Raw genomic sequence first — 23111 nt, 5'->3', positions numbered from 1 at the left:
TATTTTCTTAGGGCTCTGAGTTACCTAAGACAGAAGCCAGTCCCTCAGGCAGTTCCCAGACAAGCCAGAATTGGATGTATTGTCTGTTTTGTTTGTGTTCCCAAGGGAAGAGCCTGGCATGAGGGGTTTCTTCCTGGTTGCTCCGCACTATGCTCTGAAGGGGAAGCGGCATGAATGGGTATGCCAAACATCACAAATTTTCCTACCCCTGTCATTGGAATCTTGTGTTGGATTTACAATAGCCCAGGTGCTATAGCTTCTTAACTGTTCTCCAGAGTTTTTGCAGTGGTTATTCTGGCCTGTCTGTTGTTGTTAACTCAGTGTCTCTGTAGGGGAAGGAGGGCCTGTATTTTCCTAGTCTGCCATTTTGCTGACATCACTCTCCCTAGTATCATTTTTTGAAATATAAACTCTGCCAGATAATGTTTCTCTTTATAAGACATGTGGGTAAAAGGGAATCAAAAATGTAATATTTTGGACTTGAGGAAGGAGATTTGTCCTTTGTGAGGTTCATGTCTGTAAATGGAGAAGATGAAATCTAAAGCAGTGATATCCTATGTAATGTTTTATTTTGGAATAAAGAAATAAGGTAATCCTATCAGATAAGACCATGTTTTCTTTTATGGTTTTCAGGGCATTTGAAAAATATTTAATTGAATGTCTACTATGTGTAAGATACTATGCAACTGGGATACAGAAAGTATGAGATGTAATCCTTCAAGGTGCTCATTTTTAATTTGATGAAAGACAACCTTAATGCATAAAAAACTAACAGTACAGGATCTACATACCAAATATAAAAGTACAAGAACTATCACTGTGAGCTATGCAGAAGCAGAAATGACAGTGAACTGAACAGGAATGGCTTCCAAAAAAATGGACCTTCAGTAGGTAGGATCTTATCTTAGTGTCTATCCTGGAGGAAAAAAAAAATCACACATCCCAAAGCAGGCATGTATAGGCAGTATGTTTGTACTAGCAGAAATGTAGAAATAATCTAAATGGTCATAAGAAAATGGATGGGGCTTCTCTGATGGCGCAGTGGTTAAGAATCCACCTGCCAATACAGGGGACATGGGTTTGAGCCCTGGTCCAGAAAGATCTCACATGCCGCAGAGCAACTTAGTCTGTGTGCCACAACTACTGAGCCCGCGCGCCTAGAGCCCGTGCTCTGCAACAAGAGAAGCCACTGCAATGAGAAGCCCTCGCACCACAACGAAGAGTAGGCCCTGCTCGCCACAACTAGAGAAAGCCTACCCGCAGCAACAAAGACCCAATGCAGCCATTAATTAATTAATTTAAAAAGAGAATGGATAAATAAACTGTTCTGTCTATACTGTGGACTGCTGTGTAGCAATTAAATAGTGGAGATCCATATGTACTGACAAAATTTTCTAAGTAAATTGAGTTTTTAAAAACGGATATCTTAGCTTATTTGGGTTGCTATAACCAAGTACCACAGACTGAGACGTTTATAAACACAATAATTTATTTCTCACAGTTCCAGAGGCTAGACATTTGAGATCTGGGTGCCAGTGTGGTTGGGTGAGGGCCCTTTTCTGGGTCTCAGAGTTTTTTGTATCCTCATGTTGGAAGGGACTAGGGAGCTCTGGGGTGTCTTTTATACGAGCACTAGTTCCACATGGCGACTGTAGCACCTCTCAAAGGCCCTACCTCCTAATAGTATCACACTGGGTTTTAGGATTTCAACATAAGAATTTTGGGTGGACACAACCATTCAGACCACAGCAAAGGAAGTTTCAAATAATATGTATGGTATGATATTAGTTGGGTTAAAAAACAAACCAAGCTAAAAACAAACCTACAAATAATACTGTGTACTTTTATAAGTAAATAATACATAAATTCATACTAAAGGAAGGTTAAACTGATAACAGTGGTTACAACAATTAAGCATTTATAAATTACTTGTACAATTAAAAATAAAGAAAAGGCCCAGATGAAAATTTATGTAAACACAATTAGTGGTTACTTCTGTATGGTGAGATTATTAACAGATTTTCCTTATATTTTACTGTATTTTCTGAATTTTTACAGGAAACATTTTATTGGAAAATGTTAAATTATAAAGAATCGTAAGTGGGAGATAAGTTATTGTCAAATAGTTAATAAAATTAATTTTCACAAAGTGGAATAGAAGAACGAATAGAATTAGGTGGAAAAATCAGGGAGTTTATGGGTAAGGGAGATGGTTGAGGGAGAGAGAGGGAAATCCAGAATGTCTTAGAAACTTAAAGTTTTATAGAGTCATTATATTTTTAAGCCATTCATTCAGTAAATATTTAATAAATATTTGGCCTAGTAGGTGCCAGGGTCCCTGCCCCTAAGGAGCTTATGTTTTGATGAAGGGGATGCAGACAAGGAAATTACAGTGTATTAAGGAAGAATCAATTAGTAAGGTAGAGAAAGAGGTCGTTGAGGGTTGATAGAGAAGGTTTTCCTGAAGGATCAGAAGTCTAAGCTGAGATTTGGAGTTAAGTTGAAAGTAATGTGAGATGTCTGGAGAGGGAAAGCAGGGACCAGCACAGGAAACACCTTGTAAACCATTTTAAGAACTTGATTTTATAGTGTTTAAATATTTCAAATACATAATCTTGCTGGGTGTTCTTTGCAACATAGCAAACAATAATCATGTTGGTTGTTTGGTACTTAGTTAGGCACATTATAAACTCTTCCTCCCTCCCTCTCTTCTCCCTTTACTTTTCTCCCTCTTGTATGCATTCAGTGCAGGTGATGCACGGCATGGGTTTTTGGGGGGAGAAATAAACGCAAATCCTAAAACATTGCTGATGTAATAAAAGGAGGCAACCTTAATTTAGCATATTTAAAAGAGCCATGTCCAGTTCATCAAAATAAAAATGTTAATTTGACATGGTTGGCTGCTGTTTAAATCAGCCATTACAATGAGTTATGGAATTGAATACAATTAGGTGTTCAAAAAAATTTTTTTTAATTTATTTTATTTTTGGCTATGGTAGGTCTTAATTGCTTCACGCTGGCTTTTCTCTAGGTGCGGAGAGCGGGGGCTACTCTTCGTTGCGGTGCACGGACTTATCATTGCGGTGGCTTCTCTTGTTGCGGAGCACGGGCTCTAGGCACGTGGGCTTCAGTAGTTGTGGCTTGCGGGCTCTAGAGCGCAGGCTCAGTAGCTGTGGCGCACAGGCTTAGTTGCTCCGCGGCATGTGCGATCTTACCGGACCAGGGCTCAAACCCGTGTCGCCTGCATTGGCAGGCGGATTCTTAACCACTGTACCACCAGGGAAGCCCAGGTGTTCAAATTTTTTTAATCCTCAATATCTTTTAACATCTTACTACTTAATAAATTATACTACTTTCAGGGTTATTTATATTGACAGTGGCTTGGACTTTTGTAAATAACTTCACAAGTTACTTAATCTGTTCTTGGGTAGATAAAATAAGGTATCTTATTGTTATCTATTGTGGGATTCCCAAAAGAAATTTATTTCTGCAAGACAGAACGATCATATCATTCAGGGGGCCTGAATTGCCATAGGGAATCCTGAAACTGGAGATGTTATTTACTAAACTTTTTGAAAATAGATTTTTCTCTCTTTGCTTTAAAGACAGACAACAACTGAAACAATCATAACTTCTGTAAAGAAAGAACCTATCACATTATTATTCGTTAATGATGGGCTATATATATACCCATTTGGGCAGTTTATTGCAAAATAGTTAACAAACATGTACAATTTAGAAAGACGGAATAAATGAATTTTTTTATAATCTACATTCCCATTCCACAAAGAAAAAATATTCTGAAAAATATTCAAGCTTACAACATGTTGCCTTGTTAGTGTGGAAAAACTATAAAATTTACTTATCACTTGATTTGCGCCTCTGTGTCTTTTTTTTTTTTTTTTTTTTTGCGGTACGCGGACCTCTCACTGTTGTGGCCTCTCCTGTTGCGGAGCACAGGCTGCGGACGCGTAGGCTCAGCGGCCATGGCTCACGGGCACAGCCGCTCCGCGGCATGTGGGATCTTCCCAGACCGGGGCACGAACCCGTGTCCCCTGCATCGGCAGGCGGATTCTCAACCACTGCGCCACCAGGGAAGCCCATCACTTGTTTTGTGCCTCTGTGTCTTTAACTTGTGTTTTTCTACTGCCTGGAATGCCCTTCCCCTTTTTTGTCCATTTGCAGAATTTCTATCCAGCCTTAAAGACTCCAACTTTAAGATTTTTCTTGTCCCACAGAAAGTTCATCTTTCCCTCCTTTGTGCCACCACTGTCCCTATATTATAGCACAAGAACTTTATCATACAGCGTATTTACCATTTTGTTCCACTACCTTCTGCCATTTTTCAGGCAACTTCATAATTCCATCTTACCAAAACTTTTTATCGTTTTGAGCAAAGAACTGTTCCAGGTGCCTTTTACAGTCTTTCAGGGAATTGAAATTTTTTCCATTAAGAGAATTCTGTAAAAAACCAAGATAAATGGAGATCCAAAGGTGCAATGTCTGGTGAATGTGACAGATGAATCAGAACTTCCCTGCCAAGCTATAACAGTTTTTGCCTGGTCATCAAAGAAACATGCAGTCTTTCGTTACCCTGATGGAAGATTATGAGTTTTCTGTTGACTAATTCCGGATGCTTTTCGTTGAGTGCTGCTTTCAGTTGGTCTAATTGGGAGCAGTACTTGCTGGAATTAATCATTTGGTTTTCCAGAAGGAGCTCATAATAGAGGACTCCCTTCCAATCCCACCATGTACACAACATCACCTTCTTTGGATGAAGACTGGCCTTTGGTGTAGTTTGTGGTGGTTCATTTCGCTTGCCCCACAATCTCTTCCATCCCACATTATTGTACAATATTCACTTTTCATTGCCTGTCACAATTTGTTTTAAAAATGAAACGTTTTTGTTACGTTTCAGTAGAGAATCACATGTGTAAATACCATCAAGAAGGTTTTTTTCACTTATGTGGAACCCAAATGTCGAATCGATTTACATAATCAAGCTGGTGCAAATGATTTTCAGCACTTGATTTGGATATTTTGAGTATGTCGGCTATCTCCCCTGCGGTATGATGTTGATCTCAATTAATGTCTCGATTTGATTGCTATCAACTTCATCTGGTCTACCTGACCATGGAGTATTGTCCAGCAAGAAAATCTCCAGCATGAAACTTCAGAAACCACTCTTGACACGTTCAATCAGTCACAGCACCTTCTCCATACACTGCACAAATCTTTTTTTGTGTGTTTCAGTTGAGGTTTTACCTTTCTTGAAATAATAAAGCATAATATGCCGAAAATGTTGCTTTTTTTCTTCCATCTTCAGTATTAAAATGGCTACACAAAAATTCACCAATTTTGATGGTTTTTTTTAAATGCATGCTGATATGACAGCTGTCACAATACAATCTAACAAAATTGTTTTGAATGAAGTTAGAGCCAACTAAGTGCTACTAGAGACATTTACGGAAAAAACCGAACCAACTTTTTGGGCTAACCCAATAGGAGGAAGCATGATGTAATGGGAAAAGCAGTGTAGTGAAATCTGGGTATTTGGGGTTCTAGTCCCAATTCTAATACCAATTTTGTGATTTGGGGCAAGTTTGAAAATCTCTTTGAATTTTAGTTTCCTTCTCTGTAAAAGTGTAACTTGTAATACATGATTTTCAATTTCAATAGTAAATACAAAACTTTAATATCAGTTTATTTTTTAAATGTGTTTACAGAGAATTTTAAGAATTAAGCTGGTGTAAAGGGAGGGGCACGTGTTTTGAATATAGAAACCAGCTAAATTGGGATAATTATTTAAATTTCATAAGTTTTCATCCAAGATGTTTCTGAATTTTTTTTTCAGTAGTAACAGTACAGTCCTAGTTTTGTCAAACAAACAGACATGAATATGTTTATACATGTGCAGGAAAACATACAGTTCAATAAGTTTTAATATTATCCTCAGTGTGGAGTTGTATATGATGGATAAAACAAGGAGAATAAAATAATTTTTTTTTCTATAATGGTAATGAAGAAAAATTAAAACAAAATAGAAGACCATTTTATAAAGACCATTTGTGGCTTTGGAGGTAGATTATCTTATGACATACAGTAAGGAAAATGTAAGGAACAGGCTTTTTTTTTTCTTTCTGTTTCCCAGTTTTACTGAGAACTGTTACCTATGGGGGAAAGCAGAAAACAAGATAGCTTAGTGATTGATGATGATCAGCTCTTTTTCAGTCATGACAGGAACGAGGGTTCTTTTTTTTTTTCTATTGAAGTATACTTGATGTACAGAAATAGTACATAAGTCACAGGTGTATAATATAGTGATTCACAAATTTTAAAGGTTATACTCCATTTATAGTTATTATAAAATATCTACCCCTTCCCTCTCCCCACTGGTAACCACTAGTTTGTTCTCTACATCTGTGAGTCTGCTTCTTTTTTGTTATATTCACTAGTTTGTTGTATTTTTTTAGATTCTAAATATAAGTGATATCATACAGTATTTGTCTTTCTCTGAATTATTTCACTTAGCATTAATAGCCGCTGGGTCCATCCATGTTGCTGTAAATGGCAAGGTTTCATTGTTTTTTTATGGCTGAGTAGTTTCCCATTATATATAATACTACTCAGCCGTAAAAAAGAATGAGAGATATATATTTGCCTCATCTTTTTTATCCATTCGTCTGTTGATGGACACTTAGGTTGCTTCGGTATCTTGGGAATTATAGATAATGCTGCTATGAACATTGGGGTGCATATATCTTTATCAATTAGTGTTTTTTGGGTTTTTTTGGGTAGATACCCAGGAGTGGAATTGCTGGGTCATATGGTAGTTCTTTTTTTAGGTTTTTTTTTTTTTTTTTAACATGGTAGCTATTATTTATTATTATTACTTATTTTAGTCTTTTGAGAAACCTCCATACTGTTTTCCACAGTGGTTGCACCAATCTACATTCCCACAAACAGTGTATGAGGGTTCCCTTTTCCAAGAGTTCTTAATATAGCATCTATCGACAAGCTTTAGTGGAATCCATGAACCATTTGGAATGGTATCAAAAACACTGACTATGTCCATGAGTATGTCCATTCATGCATTTCCTGTATGTCACTCCAGTGACTGAGTTCATAGGTTTTAACAGATTCACAAAGAGTACATGATGCAAGAAGTATTAAGAACACTATGGACAGTTCTTACCTGCTTCTGCATAGAGTGTAAGAAGATGTGGGGCTTCCCTGGTGGCGCAGTGATTGGGAATCTGCCTGCCAATGCAGGGGACACAGGTTCGAGCCCTGGTCCGGGGAGATCCCTCATGCCGTGGAACAGCTAAGCCTGTGCGCCACAGCTGCTGAGCCTACGCTCTAGAGCCCGTGTGCCACAACTATTGGAGCCCATGTGCCCAGAGCCCTGTGCTCCATAACAAGAGAAGCCAGCGCAATGAGGCCTGTGCACTGCAATGAAGAGTAGCCCCCGTTCGCTGCAACTAGAGAAAGCCCGCACGCAGCCAACAAAGACCCAACGCAGCCAAAAATCAATCAATTAAATAAATAAATTTATTTTAAAAAAAGAAAAGAAGAAAAAGATGTGGATTTTTAGTCACAGACTAATGAAAATGGCATTGTATATTTGGGTCCTGGAGTATTAGGGAATGATTACAGGGCTGTTGATTTTTCTCTCGGTTATGCATTTTTACGTTTCCTGTTATTATTTTGTAACCTTTGATCTTGGTCTGCTATTCTCATCCAAAAAGCTGCCAGACTCCTCAAAATAAATGAAATTTAGAGATTCTAATCTTTCCCCTAACAGCTCAATTTATTGAGGATCTTTTCAGTTTTTTGTTTTATCAAGGAATGAATTGGATTCATGTGTTTGAATTACTTTTAACAGGTTTTATTGCATTTAAACAATTCCAGTTTTATCTTTATTTTAATAGGCAAAAACTGAGTAGGTTCCTCCTAGAATGAAGACACCATCCTTTTAAGTCTTCTTATGTGTATCTGGCACTTTGAGGATTTATACCCTGTTCAGTTATGATTGATATTTAATGTGTACTTGAGTCTGTGGACTTTTGACATTTTTTTCTAATTCCTTTAACCCTTTTCTTTTCTTTTCTTTTTTTTTTTTTTTTTTGGTAGGGGTAGGGTTAGAAAGAATCTTACAGCAATGCTGGGATTCTGGTTGCTTGTATCAGAAACACCTCATGTTTATGTTTAAAGACACTATGTCTTGGGAATTCCCTGGCAGTCCAGTGGTTAGGACTCCACGCTTTCACTGCCAAGGGTGTGGGTTCAGTCCCTGGTTGGGGAACTAAGATCATGCAAGCCGAAAGCATCTCGTTAATTCTTCTGCATTCCCAGGAGAAGTTTTCTGAATACTTGGTTTTTTTCTTTGTAGGAGAAAAACGGAGGTACTGGTACTCTTACCATTAAAAAGAAAACACAGAATTCAAGTTCTCTGTCAGCCTACTTTCCACTTCGAATTAAATTTCAATCAGTTAGTTTAACTGTTAGGTTACATTGCATACTCTGAACCCAGATATGAAGGAGTCTTCACTTTCATTCAGAGCTGTTCTAATAGTTTTTGTAAGCTTTGGAATTTCAAAAAGTTTAGTTAAATATGTGCAATTCTTTTCCATTTAAGGTTTTTTGGAATAAAAATTTCATATATGCGTTTTGGTTAGAGTAATTTTTTGGAGCCTTGGCATCCTGCTATTTGTTTGAATTTGGTACATCTTTTCTCCTCTTCCTGAGGTACTGTGAAATGTGTGACATATTTTAGGTGAATTTTTTAAAATTATGCATCATATTTGGTGATAATTGGAAACAGTAGTGTGTGATATGGGCATAGTTGAGAATAACCATTGCTCAAAGATCTTTTTTAATTTTATTTATTGATTTATTTAATTTTGGCTGCATTGGGTCTTCGTTGCTGCACGCAGGCTTTCTCCAGTTGTGGCAAGCAGGGGTTACTCTGCGTTGTGGTGCGCGGTCTTCTCATTGTGGTGGCTTCTCTTTGTTGCAGAGCATGAGCTCTAGGTGCGCAGGCTTCAGTAGTTTTGGCTCGTGGGCTCTCGAGTGCAGGCTCAGTAGTTGTGGCACACAGGCTTAGTTGCTCCATGGCATGCAGGATCTTCGCGGACCAGGGCTCGAACCCATGTCCCCTGCATTGGCAGGCGGATTCTTAACCACTGCGCCACCAGGGAAGCCCCAAGATCTATCTTTTCGAACTCATTTTTCATTTTTCTCACCTGAAGAAAAAATTTAGTAACACTATATGGTTTACTCATAATATTGAGATATTAGAGAGAAGATCCCTGCTTTACTTGTCTGAGTTGGATATTAATACATATTTCACAGGTTTGAGAAATCAATGGTATGAAAGATGTTAAGTACTCAACACAACAACTGCATATAGTAGGTTCACTTCAAAAAGGCTGTATGTAGCCTAACACGTCATCATGCTCACAGAGAATTGAGAGTCACTGGAGCAGGAAAAAATTAATATATGCCAAAAAGTTCTGCCTTGGTCAGTTATTAAATTCATTCAGAAGTAATGAAAAATTTGGAGAGGAGCATATAGAGTGGACAGTTTCATTAAAATGAAGCTTTATCCTTAAATTTGCTGTCTGGAAGCAGAATCAAATAGATAGGAAGAGACTGGTAAATGATAACAAAATATTTTTTTATCTTTGGAACTGCCCTCACAATTGACATTTTTTCATACCTTTTTTACCTGCATTAATTCAGTCTGAGCTGTTCCTTTTGTGTGTAGATTTTTAAAAGTTACATTGTTCTAATGAGAGAGGGAAAGCATCTCAGGAGACAGTTTCAATTTGTTTAACTTGCTAACGAAGTTGAAGTCACCCTCGGAATAGGCGTCTCTGCACCTGACATTCCTGCCCCAGGCCGGCCGGACCCCTCCCTGTGAGTAAGAGGAAAGGCTTGGCCAATTACTTAGACAAAGCCGGACGGCTGCCGAGCCGGCGGGGAGGAGTTTCCTTCTCGGAGTAGGGCTTCTTTCACACGGTTTCGCCCAGCAAGATTACCTGCGGCGGAGGTTGAGTAGGGGTTGTTGTCTTTGCCGCGGACCCCCTCCACTGGGAGGGGTCGGGTGGGAGGAATCGTCGCGGTTGCCAGTTTCTCCTGGAGGCAGATGCCTTCTGACCCCAGCGCTCCTGTCCTCCTCCCACACAGACAATCAGGTCCGTCCCCGGAGTCTCAGGTGGCACCACGGCGGCATCCTAGGCTAATGATTTGGTGGAAAGGGAAGGGGTGGTCCTTCTGCCTGGACCCCTCTCGGCTGACTCACAGGAAGTGCTAGCAGGGCCGGGCACTGGGCGCAGCAGCTCCAGGATTCCGCCTTCCCCGCCGCGTCTGCCGCCCTCTCCCTCCTACGTGGGCTTTGCCGTATCTCCCGTAGAACAATGAAGGGCTTCCAAGTTTGCTAAGACTCCCAAGCACATTCTTTGGACTTCTGTGATAGTCTTCAAAATGTTTTGCCACCGACTTTTACAAGAAGCTGTTTTTTAAAAAGCCCTTCCCTGCGTGGATTGCTTTGTCTGAAGATTACTCAGGGTGACCATGGTTCAGCGCTTTAGCCTCAGGAGGCAGCTATCCAAGGTGGGTACCTTGGGTAGCTTTGTGTGTGTGTTTAGGGGAAACTCTCACCAGCTTTGGCGTGGTCTCCTTTTTTCTCTAGAACTGTTCTGTCAAGCCTGCCTCCTCCGGTGGTAAGGAGGGACAGAGGGAGGAAGCGCCGCCTTTTGTTCTTTCCTCGGACAGACACAAAGGTTTAAGGCTGACTGCACTGGAAACCCCGGATTCTGTTCCCCTAAAACTAGAGCTATCATCTGTGAATTTGCAGGAAGTTGTAGTCTGCTTCTCAGTTACAGTTTCCAGAGGGTGTGAGTGAAGGAGAGAATAGTGGGTAAAAAGTGCATGTTTAATTAGCAATTCATGTAGCAGCTTTTGACCCAAATGAGAAAGCTTTATTGGTCTTTGGAATCAGTGCTTTCACACAGAGTTTAATATTAAACTGGGGAAAACTACCATAAAATAGTTCAATAAGCATGACCGGCTTGAGAATGTTAACATGAGTGGTTGTATTAAGAAACTCACTTATTCCTTCATTAAGGAGTGTGTGAAAAGCAGTAACCTGAAGGCTCAGGAATCAATTTTTACAGAGTTGTGATTCAAAAACAGGTTTCACGTGTGCAGCTTTGGGGGCAAACTTCTTTTAAACTAAGAAAATCAAACTTAAATTTAAAAAAAGAAAGAAAGAAAGCAAAGCCCTCTTAGAAGAGGGGCTGCTGATTTTATGAATCAGCCTTGGCAGTGGACCTCTGTTGACTCAGTCATTGAGCTCTCTTTTTAAGTGAGTGCAGAAACTACTTTGGAAAGAGGTGTGCTGAGAGTTGAGCTTATTTCAAAAACCCATTCTGTTTTTAAAAGCTCTATTTTTAAAATGTAGCAGTTGGTGGCTAAATTGTGTCACAGTTCATTCTCTGCAGACAGAAGCTTAAACAAATAGTAAATCAGTAGACATTCTACACTTCCTTGGTTGTTAGAATTGTTAAATCCTGAAATGCCTTATTGTCTTGAGGGGAAACCTTTAGTTCCTCACAGGTGACCCCAGTGTAGGATGTGTGCATTCAAGCAAAAATGAGCAAAGCTCTTGCCTTCATCCCCATGTCAAATTTCATCTTTTTTCTTGGATCTCCAAGCCTAACAGGGACTTTTTAGGAGTATTAGAATAAATTTTCCTTGCTTCCCTTCTCCTCATTCCAGGTGTGTGGGTGGGGGTGAGGGGGCTGGGAAGCCTCCACGTTTCTCCTAAACAGTAAAGAGAGCATTTTTGTTTCTCCTTCACGTGAACCTCTGATCACGTATTTTCAAATATATAGTACAACTAAAAAGCGGAAGTTGTGTAGATTGTCAGGGCAGTGACCCTTCTGCATAAGGATGTTTGAAACAAGTGAGAGCTAGGTGATAAGTTTCTAAGTAGAAAATAACTGCTTTCTAGGTATTTCTCTCCCAATTATTTTGTGAACTTTTAATACTCTTTTCTCTCTGTACTGTATGCATGACCGTGATTTATAGGGGGAAAAAAAAACACTTTTAGGGGGATTAGGAGCACATCTTCTCTATAACATGAAGAAATAAAAGGTACAGATTATGTAAAAAGACGCCAAGAGGTGACCTCTTTTAATTCCTTTTTCTAACATCCCTCTCCATTTTAACATGGTTTCTGGGTCCTAAACTGGATGGTCAGGACCAAATCGAAGGAAATTTGTTTTCTATCAAGAGTCCTTAGCATAGTAATGAATTGAAAAAAATTCAGTAATGAATTGAAAAAATAATATTCTTAATTGTTTCAGTCTGTATGGCACTAAAATATGGAGGAGAAACTGAATAGTTATGTCAAAAAATTTTTTTAAACTACAGTGAATGCACTGTGCCTCTATTCTGTCTTTTTGGCTAAATCCACGTTACCTGAAAACAGAGGCCCTGTTGTACCCCAGTGCATGGTATTTCTGGCACACGTGGAACACTTAAAGTGAAATTGGTTTTTTGCAGGTCAAAAACAGTTGAACAATGGCAATTTCATATGATTCCAGCTTTACAAACAAGTGTTTTTGCCAATAAGAGATAATCTCCCACAAATGTAGACTTGTCTTAAGATGATCTCATATTTATAAAGCAATTTCCTATTTTGATGAGAAGAAATATTCATGTGATCATCTTTAAATTTTGTTGGAAATTTTCTGAAAGAAAATATTCATAAATGTTTGCAGTGATTTAAAACCCAGTATCTAACTTAGATGGGGTTTTTTTTCACCAACAAAGTTCTGTTTATTCCTTAGCTGCTTTTTATCTTTAAGTTTGATAGTCATGTTTACTTACACTGGATATTTCCCCTAGAATATTCAAATGATTCCTTCAGGCTAGTGTATATTGACATCTGAACTAAGTAAAAAGGAGGAAGTAAAGTAAAATAGATGAAGTAAAAATCTTCATTTTAAAAGCTAGATGCTCACTTATTCTCTTTGACCAGATCCCAGTTACCCGACTCCCAAAAAAGTTCCTTTTCCTTGCCATTTTAGATTATTTTCTTCCTTTATAGTTTTCTCACATGTGACTTCAAAATAGTCGCTAAGGAAAGCTTTTTCTTTCTTCCCTAAGTCCTCTTCATGAGCCAGCCGAAATAGTCTGAAACCTGCCGGTTTTGCACATTACATTTAATTCTCCTAATGATCCTTAAAGTTAGGTGGTATCAGCTTCATTTTGTCATTAAAGAAACAGTTCAGGGGCTTCCCTGGTGGCACAATAGTTAAGAATCTGCTTGCCAATGCAGGGGACACGGGTTCGAGCTCTGATCGGGGAACATCCCACGTGCCGCGGAGCAGCTAAGCCCGTGCGCCACAACTACTGAGCCTGCGCTCTAGAACCTGCAAGCCACAGCTACTGAGCCCGCATGCCACAACTACTGAAGCCCACACACCTAGAGCCTGTGCTCCACAACAAGAGAAGCCACCACAATGAGAAGCCTATGCACCGCAGCAAAGAGTAGCCCCCACTTGCTGCAACGAAGACCCAACACAGCCAAAAATAAAATAAATAAATAAATTACTTTTAAAAAAAGCGCGGTGGGGGGGCTTCCCTGGTGGCGCAGTGGTTGAGAGTCCACCTGCCGATGCAAGGGACACGGGTTTGTGCCCCGGTCCGGGAAGATCCCACATGCCGTGGAGCGGCTAGGCCCGTGAGCCATGGCCGCTGAGCCTGTGCGTCAGGAGCCTGTGCTCCGCAACAGGAGAGGCCACAACAGTGAGAGGCCCGCATACCGCAAAAAAAAAAAGAAAGAAAGAAAAAGAAACAGGTTCAGAGAAGTTAATTTTCCCAAGATCAGCCAGAGGCAGACTCAGGTTCAAACTTAGGTCTAACTCTAAACCCATTCTGCTTCCCCACACCAACTGCCTCCCTAAATTTCTGGTGTATTAATCAGTTTACTCTCATGGACTATGATATTTCTCCATGCTTATAGAAAACAGTGTAGTAAATAACTTAGGTAACTTCTTTAGAGCAGCCCTTTTCAATAGGGCTGAAATTAATGTCTGATAGGGTTTGAATATATCAGTAAAACTTGCTAAGTGTTTTCCACAAAGTTGTTTATTTAGCCAGAGAAACATCAATCTGAGTAAGATAGTTGATTTAATAAAGCCATATTAAATGTAGTTGAAGCTTAACTGCATGTACTTACATGAAACTTTATAAACTGTATTGCCTTTTAGAAAATGTCTTTGTTAAGGAGAAGAATTTACTCTTGAGTTTCTATAATAATGTTTAAGGGATGAAATACAATGAATTAAAAATTCAGAAAGTCTTGTTTTAACTCACTCTGGCTCTGTTGTCCCTCCCCGCCAACCCCCCTCAAATCTTTTAAATGGGTAATAGAAAATCAGTTTTTTTCTTCTATTCCGGAATTTCAGTTTTTTAGAAGGTATGATAAAAGCTGAGGAGGCTTTGAGAAAATAGTTTTAAGATTGATTGTTTCAGTAAGATTGATTGTTTCAATAAGTTTTAAGATTGATTGTTCAGTAAGAATTTCAGTTTTTTAGAAGGTATGATAAAAGCTGAGGAGGCTTTGAGAAAATAGTTTTAAGATTGATTGTTTCAATAAGAGTATTATACTCTTTTTTTTTTTTTTTTTTTTTTTTTGCGGTTCGCTGGCCTCTCACTGTTGTGGCCTCTCCCGTTGCGGAGCACAGGCTCCGGACACGCAGGCTCAGTGGCCATGGCTCACGGGCCTAGTCGCTCCACGGCATGTGAGATCTTCCCGGACCGGGGCACAAACCCGTGTCCCCTGCATCGGCAGGTGGGCTCTCAACCACTACGCCACCAGGGAAGCCCCTCTTTTATTTTTTAATAGTAATCATTTCTGTAGTTCAAAAATAAAAAATTACATAACTGTGAACTCTTGCTTCCATGTCTTTTCAACGGTTTCGTATCCCTGCCTCCATAGGTAACCAGTTTCTTATTTAGCCTTCCATTGTTTCTTTACTCACATGTAAGAAAATGTGAACATGTATTTTCTGACCTTTCTAAAATGAAAGATAAAGGCTATACAGTTTGTTCTAAGATAATAGCTTGAACTTTAATTTTCCAGCAAGGGATGCTCAATAGTTATCTCGGTTTGGGGTTCACATTTATTTTCACATTTTCACAGGAGGCTTACTTTCTTTAGGACAGATATAGCCACACAGAATCTACTTTCTATATCAAAGATAATTAAAATAACAGCAAATCAATGATGACTTGATTCTTTTTTCATTCATATCACATTTCTTTCCTACTCAGTTGGAGAGCTTTCTTTGGCTATATTAAAATTTTTCATATGGTGAAAAACATAGAATATAAAAACCATACCAGTGTATTCTGGGTTGGCCTGTGAAGAGATTAATGACCGAGAAATAGGAGTTGTGGGACTTCTGTCCCCCAATTCACCTGTTGACTTACTGAAATAATTTCATTCGGATTTGTAGAGCGCTTGAAAATATTTTTGTCTAAAAATGTTACTCTTGCCCTTCCTACATTTGATAGTGTCCTATTATTTGGTGTCCGTTTGGTACCAGCTTAAGAGACTTAAGATTTAGAGAAGTGTTGATCATAATCTGAATTCTTAAAACTATTAAATTTTCAAACGTAGTCTCCTTTGAATTTCCACCTGATTTCTTTTGGGTTTATGACCTGTGATAATATACATGATTGACTTAATCTTTCAGTGAATGTACTCTTATTAGTAAAAGGAATAGGGATCTCATTTCCATTTTAAGTAAATTAGTTGGGGTCTTTTAAAAGTATTTTGATGGGGCTTCCCTGGTGGCGCAGTGGTTGAGAGTCCGTCTGCCGATGCAGGGGACACAGGTTCGTGCCCCGGTCCGAGAAGATCCCACATGCTGCGGGGCGGCTAGGCCCATGAGCCATGGCCACTGAGCCTGCGCGTCCGGAGCCTGTGCTCCACAACAGGAGAGGCCACAGCAGTGAGAGGCCCGTGTACCGCAAAAAACAAAAAAGTATTTTGATGGCGAAAATGGTAGATTTTATGTATTTTTACCACAATTAAAAAGAAAATATTTCAAACCCTTTTAATGATAAATACTATATGGGTACAGTGAAGTAGTATTTTATGTAATTAAACAACTCAAATACATAGGCAAGGGAGTCAGTACCAGATGGGTGCTTTTAAATAATGGAAATGTATACAACATCTTTTTCATGCTTTTTTTTTTCTTTTTCATGCTTTTAAAATTTAATTTTCTATGTTACTTCAGACATCAACTAGTTTCATACTTGTAAATATAATGTTTTATATTTATATTTTGCTGTCAGTTAAATGTTACATCTTCATGTTAATCATTAACCCACTTTTAGGAGGCTTAAGTCAGGTAGTAATGTCATCAACGTTATAAGGTCATTCTGATGCATTACATAACCAAAATAGGAAGACTGATGGATGCTGCTCTTCTGTTACATGAAATGAGACCCTAGTAAAATTAGTTCCATATATTGTGGATGTGGTGGGAATAGATAAGGAATAGAGAATGGCTTTCCTATTCAATTATATTGGCAATAATAGGCTGAAATAGAGAAACTAATTTAAAAATATGTGTATTGTAATTCTGAAATGTTTTCATGGTGTTGATGCCAGTTTATTAGTTAAAAATAATAGTCAATAACAGTAAGTTATTGACTGTAGATTTGCGACACTGGAATATGCTACCAAGAGAAGACAGTAAAGTCTCCTTGGAGTGTGTTGCTTTTTTGTTTTTTAAGTACACAGCTTTCATTTGGTGTTAACTTGTGTATCATTTTCCTGAAAGAGATGGCTATATTAAATGACTCAATTAGATTCTTTGAAGTTGGAATATGTTTACCAAGGGCTGTTAGTTTTGAAGATCAATGAGCTGATACTTGAAAGCACTTTGAAAACTATGAAGCATTATATTAATTTAAGAATTTAAGATTATGGTGTTTTTATTATTCTGTCATTCTGTAAGTATTGTTGCAAAGAAGTGACTGTACTTTAAAACTACACTTTGAAATATGCACATATACACACACACCTTTTTTTTTTCATACACATAGGCTATCTTTGGATAGGTAGCAGTTGATTGCCTCTGAGAAGATTGGACCTGGGAGACTTGGGTTGGGGGTGGGAGGGAGACTAGCTTTTTTTTTTTTTTTTTTTAAATAAATTGATATCCCCATTTTTAGTGTCATAGATCTTTTTTAATAAATTTATTTACTTTATTTATTTATTTTTGGCTGCATTGGGTCTTCGTTGCTGCACCCGGGCTTCCTCTAGCTGCAGCGAGTGGGAGGCTACTCTTCATTGCGGTGCGCAGGCTTCTCATTGCGGTGGCTTCTCTTTGTGGTGGAGCACGGGCTCTAGGCACGCGGGCTTCAGTAGTTGCGGCTCGCGGGCTCTAGAGCATAGGCTCAGAAGTTGTGGCGCATGGGCTTAGTTGCTCCGTGGCATGTGGGATCTTCCCAGACCGGGGCACGAACCCGTGTCCCCTGCATTGGCAGGCGGATTCTTAACCACTGCGCCACCAGGTAAGCCTGGGAGACTTGCTTTTTAAAAATTACTTACTATGTACATACACTTTGTTAAATAATAGTCTAAGTCAAATGTGTTAAAAGATCAAAGTGTAGAATTGAATTTCAGCCTCATTGTTCTTCAGTGAAAACCACTGCTGATAGTTTACTTAAACATTAATGGTTGGAAGATGATATTCTTCTGGGGTTGATACTTTCTCCCAATCATACATATTATTCACAGATTGAAGATAACTCTTGCATATAACACATAAGTTTGTAGTATAGAATTACCAACCCTTTAAGAAATGTTTAGATGGACTTCTTTGGAGTAAGTTAACCATACTATAATGAAAGCACATTTTGGGAATGGTGTATAAAGGCAAGAAGACATTTTACTTGTTATATCTGTATGTAGAAGTGGCATGTAATACTTAATAAAATATTCTGATTTGTTCTTAATCATTTTGGCTTACATGAGAAAATTAGAAGAATTTGCTCTTTTGGATACCCTGGGGTTAGTTACGACTAACCTCTGCTATATACATGGACCTCTAACAGTCCTACTGCAAAACATGTTGAATAAGAAGACAATGCAGGGGACTTCCCTGGTGGCGCAGTGGTTGAGAGTCCGCCTGCCGATGCAGGGAACACGAGTTCATGCCCCGGTCCGGGAAGATCCCATATGCCGCAGAGCGGCTAGGCCCGTGAGCCATGGCAGCTGAGCCTGCACGTCTGGAGCCTGTGCTCCGCAACGGGAGAGGCCACAACAGTGAGAGGCCCGCGTACCGCAAAAAAAAAAAAACAGAAAACAATGCAGGGACTTCCCTGGTGGTGCAGTGGTTAAGAATCCGCCTGCCAATGCAGGGGATACGCGTCCAATCCCTGGTCCGGGAAGGTCCCACATGCCACGGAGCAGCTAAGCCTGTGCACCACAGCTACTGACCCTGTGCTCTAGAGCCCGTGTTCCGCAACAAAGAGAAGCCACCATAATGAGAAGCCCGCGCACCGCAACGAAGAATAAATAGCCCCCGCTTGCTGCAACTAGGGAAAGCCCGCGCACAGCAACGAAGACCCAACGCAGCCAAAAATAAATAAATAAATAAATTTATTTTTTAAAAAAAGAAAACAATGCAAATTGAATTTGCCTGTGGTAGCACAGGAAATTACCATTAAATTTCAGCCTGTTTCCATCAAAAGTTTTGTAAGAAGCAGATTACTTTGTGTGCCTTTATTAGAAATTTAGTGTTTGAGAAGAATCCATGTTAAAGCCAACAGTGTCTAAAATCCAAAGGTAACACGTATAATAAGCATTTCATAGCTTTCCTTTTCATTCAATAAAATATATCCCAAAGGTGTTCATCATTGAAATTAAGTAAACTGTGGCTGGCTTTGTGACTTTAGACAAGTAATTTGACCTCTCTGAAGCTTTCTCCTCATCTGCAAAGTGTCATCGAGGATCCTTGAGAGATGTAAAATTATGTGATCTGTTTGTGAGCCAGATTACAGTCCTAAGAAAAATGACTTTATATAGCAAACACCAAGGAAAATATGTAGTTTTATACCAGGAGGAATCTAATGTTATACAGTTGTTCTTAGCTAAAGTAAATAAATTCATGACTCTAATGGATAGGCTTAGAGTTTAGATTCTAGCCGGCTCTGGATAATTCAGATTTGAAAATAGCAAGAGAATTAGTTTTACACTTATTAGAGACCAAGCGCTGAGATGATGTACATTTCTTCTACCTCTTCTTTGTCAGGAGAAAATTTAAAATTTCTCTGTGGAAACAGATATTCCTTATAATGGAAATTTACCTTATACACAACAGAATTTTCTTCTTATGATGGTATATTGGAATCCAAGTCCTTTTTCTTGGACAAAACACACTCTTCTTACTCTTTTTTTTTTTTTTTTTTTTTGCGGTATGCGGGCCCCTCACTGTTGTGGTCTCTCCCTTTGCGGAGCACAGGCTCCGGATGCGCAGGCTCAGCGGCCATGGCTCACGGGCCCAGCCTCTCCGCGGCACGTGGGATCTTCCCAGACCGGGGCACGAATCCGTGTCCCCTGCATCGGCAGGCGGACTCTCAACCACTGCGCCACCAGGGAAGCCCACTTTCTTCTTACTCTTAAGGAAAAGTTAATCATAACTGGGGGGGAGGGGGGAGAAAGGTAAAAAGCTAATACAAGCTTTTTATTTTTACAAATTAACTCGTCCTTTGAACCTGAGGTGGGCTTGAAAAGCCCTGTAGAGGAAGTGGGATTTTAGCTGGACCTAAAGGATTTGGATTAGTGGTTCTCGACTTTCCCTTCCCGTTAGCCCCAACATACCTCAAAAATGCGACTTATGGGCTTCCCTGGTGGTGCAGTGGTTGAGAGTCCGCCTACCGATGCAGGGGACACGGGTTTGTGCCCCAGTCTGGGAAGATTCCACATGCCGCAGAGCGGCTGGACCTGTGAGCCATGGCCACTGAGCCTGCGCGTCCGGAGCCTGTGCTCCGCGACGGGAGAGGCCACAACAGTAAGAGGCAGAAATGAACGTTTCCTCTCATTAATTTTAATCACCTAAACTTGAAAGATTCCTTAGTCTTTTTTACATCCCTGGAAGTTATATTGAACTTTATAGTTTGATATGAATTATATATTCCAGGTATTTTAGTTGCATCTATAATAAAATTATCATTTGGTTTTGAAAAAAAAAATGTGACTTAGGCTAAAGGTACTAGTCACTTGGAAGGTGACTTGCAAAATCCTTCACCCTTCTGATGCATAGTCCTGGAGAACCCCTTCCTTTGCAAATCATTGATGTCGATGAAGGACAAGAGGAAAATATTCCAGGAAGGGAGCAAGATCACCAGATATGGTTTTGTTGAGAGGGAGAGGTATGTCATATTCAGTATCTGTTATTCTTAGGGAGTTCTAATGTGAACATCCTTTAAAAATCTAATCCAAGAGTTAGTTTATATTTTCCATGGGGAAATTTAACCAAGGTAATGAGTGAGGTTGCCAGCCTAAATGCCGTAACTTCTGTGGAGTGAACAGAGGGGTAAAACTAGGAAGCTGTCTTCTAGATAATGTATGTGGGTTGTTTAATATTACCACTTAGTGTATGGAATTTTAACTGCAAAGTCTTAGCATACTTCTCTAACATTCTTTCCGTCTTCGAATCATTTGATGAAATGTACATTGAAATGATACAAACAACACCTGAGTATAATTGCCCATTCTCTTTTTGTTGCAGAGTGTTTTTGTGTGTGTCTGTGTGTTGAGACTTAGGAAACTAGCCACAAAGCTTGGTCTCAATTAACAAATTCTCTTTGGACAAAATTGAAAATCTGACCCAGGCTATTCAGTTACCTAGTGGTGAGTGTTTATTTTAGTTCTGAGTCTTAGGAAATGATGTTATTGATCACTGTATTGAGATAACACCCAACCTTTGGGACTTCAAGAAATTTTACAGCATATAGTAGAAATTCTGTGTATATTCTAACTTGGAGAGAACTTGGAACACAGTAAATGGAGGCCATGCATGTAGATGAGCGTCTCCCTCACATCTTACTACTCTTCCTTTACTCAAGCTGCTCGAGCTGTACCCCCTCCTTGCTGTTTTTTCAAATGCACCACAGCCTCAGGTCCTTTGCACTTGTCTTTCCTTCTGCCTGTAATCCTTTTTCTCCAAATATTGGCTTGTATATCCTTGAAGTCTCAGCTCCGAGGTCACCTTTTCAGCAAGGCTTTGGCTGACTGTTTTCTTTAAAATAGCAAAATTACTCCCTACACACACACTTGTTCCCCAGCTCTCCTTATTTCCCTTCTCAGTTTCTTTTCTTTTACCCCTCCAATTATTTATTGTCATCTGACATATGTGCTATATATTTTTCTTATTCTGCCCCCCAGTCATGTAAACTTTATGATAATGATATTTATCTATTTTGTTCATGTCTATATACAGGAACATAGAATACTGTGTGGTACATGGTAAGTGCTGAATACATATTTGTTTTATGAATGAATTTGAGTATAAAGAATAATTAAAAAGTGGCTAGTCTACTTTCTTCCATCTCTTCCCATACTACTACTACCATCACCACCTCAGGCTGCTTCTAATCCAGCCTCCCTTCTGCTGCAGAGTAATCTCATGTCTGATAGGACTTGCCACTTAGTAGACACCAACTAAATATTTGATGAATCTCTGCTAATATTACCTTCCCTCCCAGATATCAGACAAGTCTAAAAATCAGAAATGGCAATAAATTGACAACCTCACTCCAGTTCTTGAATTATAGGTATCCACATTTTAAAATTCATCTTTTTTTTTTTTTTTTTTTTTTTGTGGTACGCGGGCCTCTCACTGTCGCGGCCTCCCCCGCTGCGGAGCACAGGCTCCAGACGCGCAGGCTCAGCGGCCATGGCCCACAGGCCCAGCCGCTCCGCGGCACGTGGGATCCTCCCAGACCGGGGCACGAACCTGCGTCCCCTGCATTGGCAGGCGGACTCTCAACCACTGCGCCACCAGGGAAGCCCTAAAATTCATCTTTTTGATATGATGGAAAGAGCCCCGAAGTAGAAACCCACAGGTTTCCTGTTCTGTGTGATTTTTGACAAATCACTTGATTTCTCTGTATTTCAGTTCCTGAATCTTAAAGTAGCATAATGATACTATTCTTGCTACCTCATAGAAACAAGTAAACATTGAATATGTTTGAAATGGTATTTAAAACTCTTAAATATAAGGTAATATTCCAAATCACATTTTACAACTATCAAATACTTCTAAATAGTCAAGGCCACTAATGTGGCTTTCAGTCTTTTTTTTTTTTTTTTCTCTCTCTCTCTTTGGTTGCATGTTGGAAAATAGAGGTTTTCCCTCCCCACCTTTATAAATAAAGCTCTGTGTCAAGCGGTGATAGCCACCTTTACTAAGTGCTACATCGTATGAAAAAAATGATCACAAAAGAAATGCTAGAGCTGTACTGACTGTTGGGAAGTTTTCTGTGTTATATCTGCATTTTTCCTAGACTTTGAGATTTAGGAAATTGTTCCTCTATAGATTTTGTCATATAGACTCCTGCATAAAAGCATCATTACTTAGAAACTAGAATCCTAATGAAATTTCCTTTCTCTGTTATTCAATGAACAAATAAATTTAGGTATTTAGACATTATAATGTAGAGACTTTTAGGGACCTGACATCTCTCCGGCTGGCTAAACTGAGAAAAAAGACTCATACTTCATTCTGCTGAAGAGAATAGTGACCCAACACTTGAGCTGTCACTAGGTTTGACAAACCTAACCCAGCTGTTGTATTAACCACAAAACACATTTGTGTTTGAATATATATAGTGGCTTCAAGAGTCACCTTGCCTGTTTTTCAATTTAAGGGAAAGGGCAAAAGGCTGTTATGAAATAGCTTATCTTATAGGACAAGCTAAATGGAATTCCCCATTCTGGTCTCTAAATTAGCTGAGTTTTTAAACAACTTTTCATCTTCTACCAACTTTTCATCTTCTAAAGTTGTCAG

The 23111-nt window shown here is 39.3% G+C and overlaps 1 protein-coding gene across 3 annotated transcripts in view; it reads left to right on the top strand.

Annotated features, from left to right (window-relative positions):
• The window catches only part of TMCC1 (transmembrane and coiled-coil domain family 1), a 221775-nt gene that overhangs the window by 99648 nt on the left and 99016 nt on the right, over positions 1 to 23111 (top strand). Inside the window, exon 1 of one of the 3 annotated variants that reach the window (XM_060109310.1) lies at positions 9973 to 10617. The exons of the other annotated variants lie outside the window; for them this stretch is intronic. Within the exon in view, the coding sequence (XP_059965293.1) occupies positions 10579 to 10617 (39 nt within the window). The 5' untranslated portion in view covers positions 9973 to 10578. Of the gene's footprint in view, positions 1 to 9972; positions 10618 to 23111 lie in introns of those variants that run through there. 3 annotated transcript variants of the gene reach the window in all.

Source organism: Mesoplodon densirostris, chromosome 10 (assembly GCF_025265405.1).
Source record: "Mesoplodon densirostris isolate mMesDen1 chromosome 10, mMesDen1 primary haplotype, whole genome shotgun sequence".
Classification (NCBI taxonomy): Eukaryota; Metazoa; Chordata; class Mammalia; order Artiodactyla; family Ziphiidae; genus Mesoplodon; species Mesoplodon densirostris.
The sequence above is the reverse complement of the archived record's forward strand: the minus strand, read 5'-3'. Positions and strand labels throughout refer to the sequence as shown.